This window comes from Ranitomeya variabilis, chromosome 4 (assembly GCF_051348905.1).
Source record: "Ranitomeya variabilis isolate aRanVar5 chromosome 4, aRanVar5.hap1, whole genome shotgun sequence".
Classification (NCBI taxonomy): domain Eukaryota; kingdom Metazoa; phylum Chordata; class Amphibia; order Anura; family Dendrobatidae; genus Ranitomeya; species Ranitomeya variabilis.
In genome coordinates this window covers 771,154,834-771,160,833 of record NC_135235.1, presented here as the reverse complement: position 1 = coordinate 771,160,833, position 6,000 = coordinate 771,154,834, and the positions used below count along the sequence as shown (strand labels likewise).

The window sequence follows — 6,000 nt, the reverse complement described above, 5'->3', positions numbered from 1 at the left end:
GGCATCTGCAAATATGTGGCTGGTTTTCTGTCTGTTTCGGATAACATGATTTTATTTTTTTTGTCTAGTCTTGCTTGAATATAGTTCAATATTAAATAATCTCCTGATGAGTCGCCTTTGGTGAGGACAATGAAACCCGTAGAAATGAGAGGCTTGGAGAGTGAGTGTGTATACGTCACCTCACCCTATATACTGAACTGTGGGGTACATGTTTTTTCTATTAGTCACTTACTGACTAACCTTCAGGGGGTGAATTATGGGTATAGTTTTACATTTGGAATTAATAAAGTTTTGTTTTATCCTTTTGTCAGCAAACATGAGGAATGACAAGAGGCAACCCATTTAAGAAGATTCAATTTTGGTTAAAACTATTCCAACATTATGAACATAAAAAAGGCTTCTCCCCTTATGCGATGTATCTGATGTTTATTAACAGTTGATTTCCAAGTAAAATATTTCCCAGGCTTCTCCTCTGTGTGACTGCTCTGATGTCTAACAAGAAGCTGTTTCCATTTAAACAGGAAAAAGGCTGAACAGGAAAAAGGCTTCTACCTTGTGTGAATTCTCATGTGAGTAACAAGCTGTGATTTATGTGTACAAAACATTTCCCACATTCTCAACAGGAAAAAGGCTTCTCCCCTGTGTGAGTTCTATGGTGAGTAACAAGCAGTGATTTACGTGCAAAACATTTCCCACATTCTGAACAGGAAAAAGGCTTCTCCCCTGTGTGAGTTCTATGGTGTCTAACAAGCAGTGATTTATATGCAAAACATTTCCCACATTCTGAACAGGTAAAAGGCTTCTCCCGTGTGTGACTGCTCTGATGTCTAACAAGAACCACTTTCCATTTAAAACATTTCCCACATTCTGAACAGGAAAAAGGCTTCTCCACTGTGTGAGTTCTCTGGTGACTAACAAGATTCCCTTTACGGATAAAACATTTCCCACATTCTGAACAGGAAAAAGGCTTCTCTCCTGTGTGAGTTCTATGGTGTCTAACAAGCAGTGATTTATATGTAAAACATTTCCCACATTCTGAACAGGTAAAAGGCTTCTCCCCTGTGTGAGTTCTTTGGTGTATAACAAGCAGTGATTTATATGTAAAACATTTCCCACATTCTGAACAGGTAAAAGGCTTCTCCCTTGTGTGAGTTCTTTGGTGTATAACAAGATTCTCTTTGAATGGAAAACATTTCCCACATTCTGAACAGAAAAAAGGCTTCTCTCTCGTGTGGGTTCTATGGTGATTAACAAGCTGTGATTTATATGCAAAACATTTCCCACATTCTGAACAGGAAAAAGACTTCTCCCCTGTGTGAGTTCTATGGTGTTTAACAAGCTGTGATTTATATGCAAAACATTTCCCACATTCTGAACAGGTAAAAGGTTTCTCCCCTGTGTGAGTTCTCTCGTGAGTAACCAAATCTGATTTCTGGTTAAAACATTTCCCACATTCTGAACAGGAAAAAGGCTTCTCCCCTGTGTGAGTTCTTTGGTGGGTAACAAGTTTATTTTTGAGGATAAAACATTTCCCACATTCTGAACAGGAAAAAGGCTTCTCTCCTGTGTGAGATCTCTGGTGAGTAACCAAAGCTGATTGATGGTCAAAAATTTTTCCACATTCTGAACAGGAAAAAGGCTTCTCCCCTGTGTGAGTTCTATAGTGTCTAACAAGCAGTGGTTTATGTGCAAAACATTTTCCACATTCTGAACAGGTAAAAGGCTTCTCTCCTGTGTGAGTTCTATGGTGTCTAACAAGCAGTGATTTATGTGCATAACATTTTTCACATTCTGAACAGGTAAAAGGCTTCTCTCCTGTGTGAGTTCTTTGGTGTCCAACAAGTTTATGTTTGTGAATAAAACATTTCCCACATTCTGAACAGGAAAAAGGCTTCTCTCCTGTGTGGATTCTATGATGATCAACCAAAGCTGATTTATGTGCAAAACATTTCCCACATTCTGAACATGAAAAAGGCTTTTCCCCTGTGTGGGTTATTTGGTGTCTAACAAGATGCCTTTTGAGGGTATAACATTTCCCACATTCTGAACAGGAAAATGACTTCTTTGCTTTAGGAGCAGTTTGTTTTTTAATGCCTCCTTTGTGACTTTGATTTTCCTTAGTAGTCAGTAATGAATCAGAAGATGGGACCTGTTTCATAGGATCAGATGACAGATCTTTGCTGTGAATGGATGATGATGATACATCTGGAGTAATGGCATTCACTTCAGTTGTATCTTGTAGGATCTCAAGATCATCAGATTTAAAAATTGAAGATGTCAGCTGTCCCTCTGATCTCCTGGTACAGTCATCTGCTAAGATATAAAAAAACAATTATTTTTAATAAATTATCCTTGAGATTTATATTTTTGAACATTTCTACTTAAACTATCCATAAAAATGGCAAGCTATGTAAAAAAAAACTAACCCCTTTCTGACCTTGGATGGGATAGTACGTCCGAGGTCAGAACCCCCGCTGTTATGCGGGCTCTGGCGGTGAGCCCGCATCAAAGCCGGGACATGTCAGCTGTTTTGAACAGCTGACATGTGCCCGCAATAGCGGCGGGTGAAATCGCAATACACCCGCCGCTATTAACTAGTTAAATGCCGCTGTCAAATGCTGAAAGCGGCATTTAACCGGCGCTTCTGGCCAGAAATGAGCGCATCGCTGACCCCCGTCACATGATCGGGGGTCAGCGATGCTTCTGTTTAGTAAACATAGAGGTCCTTGAGACCTCTATGGTTACTGATCCCCGGTAGCTGCGAGCACCACCCTGTGGTCGGCGCTCATAGCACACCTGCATTTCTGCTGCATAGCAGCTATCTAATGATCGCTGCTATGTAGCAGAAGCGATCAAGTTGTGCCAGCTTCTAGCCTCCTATGGAGGCTACTGAAGCATGGCAAAAGTAAAAAAAATGTGAAAAAAATATATAAGTTTAAATCACACCCCTTTCGCCCCATTCAAAATAATAATAAAAAAAAAAATCAAACCTACACATATTTGGTATCGCCGCGTTCAGAATCGCCCGATCTATCAATAAAAAAAGCACTAACTTGATCGCTAAACAGCGTAGCGAGAAAAAAATTAGAAACGCCAGAATTACGTTTTTTGGTCGCTGTGACATTGCATTAAAATGCAATAACTGGCGATCAAAAGAATGTATCTGCACCAAAATGGTATCATTAAAAACGCCAGCTCGGCACGTAAAAAATAAGCCCTCAACCGACCCCAGATCATTAAAAATGAAGACGTTACGGGTATCGGAAAATGGCGCAATTTTTTTTTTTTTTGCAAAGTTTGGAATTTTTTTTCACCACTTAGATAAAAAATAACCTAGTCATATTTGGTGTCTATGAACTTGTAATGACCTGGAGAATCATAATGGCAGCTCAGTTTTAGCATTTAGTGAACGTAGCAAAAAAGCCAAGCAAAAAACAAGTGTGGGATTGCACTTTTTTTGCAATTTCACCGCACTTGGAATTTTTTTCCTGTTTTCTAGTACACGACATGGTAAAACCAATGGTGTCGTTCAAAAGTACAACTTGTTTCGCAAAAAATAAGCCCTCACATGGCCGAATTGACGGAAAAATAAAAAAGTTATGGCTCTGGGAAGGAGGGGAGCGAAAAACGAACTTTCAGATAATTTTTATTTATGCATATCAAATGGGGAAAAAAAGGGAATGGGGGGGGGGGAAGAGGAAGGGAGGGAAAGAATCAACGCACAAACATTGTGGGCACGCCGTCCAGTCAGAACAGAATCAATTGTAATCGGATTAACTAACAACAAGTTAACATGTGTTCTCTTCACAAATATACAAGTGTCACTTTTCCTTTTAATGTGATAATTCTGAATATCTCAACCCATTTCTTATCATATTTCTTATAGTAGTTTGCAATTGCGAAATTTTCTTCATACGATTTATGTAAATTAATTTGCACTATGACTTCAATAAAAGCCGGTAAAATTGGATTTTGCAGTGGAAGGCTATGATTTGTAATGTAATAATGTAACAACTAAACATACAGTGGGGCAAAAAAGTATTTAGTCAGTCAGCAATAGTGCAAGTTCCACCACTTAAAAAGATGAGAGGCGTCTGTAATTTACATCATAGGTAGACCTCAACTATGGGAGACAAACTGAGAAAAAAAAATCCAGAAAATCACATTGTCTGTTTTTTTATCATTTTATTTGCATATTATGGTGGAAAATAAGTATTTGGTCAGAAACAAACAATCAAGATTTCTGTCTCTCACAGACCTGTAACTTCTTCTTTAAGAGTCTCCTCTTTCCTCCACTCATTACCTGTAGTAATGGCACCTGTTTAAACTTGTTATCAGTATAAAAAGACACCTGTGCACACCCTCAAACAGTCTGACTCCAAACTCCACTATGGTGAAGACCAAAGAGCTGTCAAAGGACACCAGAAACAAAATTGTAGCCCTGCACCAGGCTGGGAAGACTGAATCTGCAATAGCCAACCAGCTTGGAGTGAAGAAATCAACAGTGGGATCAATAATTAGAAAATGGAAGACATACAAGACCACTGATAATCTCCCTCGATCTGGGGCTCCACGCAAAATCCCACCCCGTGGGGTCAGAATGATCACAAGAACGGTGAGCAAAAATCCCAGAACCACGCGGGGGGACCTAGTGAATGAACTGCAGAGAGCTGGGACCAATGTAACAAGGCCTACCATAAGTAACACACTACGCCACCATGGACTCAGATCCTGCAGTGCCAGACGTGTCCCACTGCTTAAGCCAGTACATGTCCGGGCCCGTCTGAAGTTTGCTAGAGAGCATTTGGATGATCCAGAGGAGTTTTGGGAGAATGTCCTATGGTCTGATGAAACCAAACTGGAACTGTTTGGTAGAAACACAACTTGTCGTGTTTGGAGGAAAAAGAATACGGAGTTGCATCCATCAAACACCATACCTACTGTAAAGCATGGTGGTGGAAACATCATGCTTTGGGGCTGTTTCTCTGCAAAGGGGCCAGGACGACTGATCCGGGTACATGGAAGAATGAATGGGGCCATGTATCGTGACATTTTGATTGCAAACCTCCTTCCATCAGCAAGGGCATTGAAGATGAAACGTGGCTGGGTCTTTCAACATGACAATGATCCAAAGCACACCGCCAGGGCAACGAAGGAATGGCTTTGAAAGAAGCATTTCAAGGTCCTGGAGTGGCCTAGCCAGTCTCCAGATCTCAACCCTATAGAAAACCTTTGGAGGGAGTTGAAAGTCCGTGTTGCCAAGCGAAAAGCCAAAAACATCACTGCTCTAGAGGAGATCTGCATGGAGGAATGGGCCAACATACCAACAACAGTGTGTGGCAACCTTGTGAAGAATTACAGAAAACGTTTAACCTCTGTAATTGCCAACAAAGGATTTATTACAAAGTATTGAGATTAAATTTTGTTTCTGACCAAATACTTATTTTCCACCATAATATGAAAATAAAATGATAAAAAAACAGACAATGTGATTTTCTTGATTTTTTTTTCTCAGTTTGTCTCCCATAGTTGAGGTCTACCTATGATGTAAATTACAGACGCCTCTCATCTTTTTAAGTGGTGGAACTTGCACTATTGCTGACTGACTAAATACTTTTTTGCCCCACTGTATATGAATTGTAATAGGTCTCGCATTTGTGCTAACATTTTCCCATTGTAAAGACAACAAGGCCATTGCTGGAGTGACTACGATGTTGTCTTTTAGTATTTTATTAATTAATTTTGTGGCCTGTCTCCATAAGGGTTTCACCTTTGGACACTTCCAAAACATGTAACAAACTCCCATATTCTCCGCATTCTCTGCAACACAAGGGAGACCCTCCCAAAGGTAGGTGGGAGAGATGAGTCGGTGTGAAGTACCATCTTGTGAGGATTTTAAAATATAATTCTTGCAGTGTCATGCAAATATTTGATGAGTAAGGAAAATGAATAGCATTTTCCCATTGTTCTGGGATAAAAGTCGTGTTCAGATCGTTTTCC

General features: G+C 40.0%; 1 protein-coding gene across 1 annotated transcript in view; it reads right to left on the bottom strand.

Moving 5' to 3' along the window:
- Nucleotides 1-323: 323 nt before the first annotated feature.
- The window catches only part of LOC143766949 (uncharacterized), a 53,986-nt gene continuing 48,309 nt past the window's right edge, over nt 324-6,000 (bottom strand). The window contains exon 11 of the mRNA XM_077254965.1: nt 324-2,313. Within this exon, the coding sequence (XP_077111080.1) occupies nt 617-2,313 (1,697 nt within the window). The 3' untranslated portion in view covers nt 324-616. The remainder of the gene's footprint in view (nt 2,314-6,000) is intronic.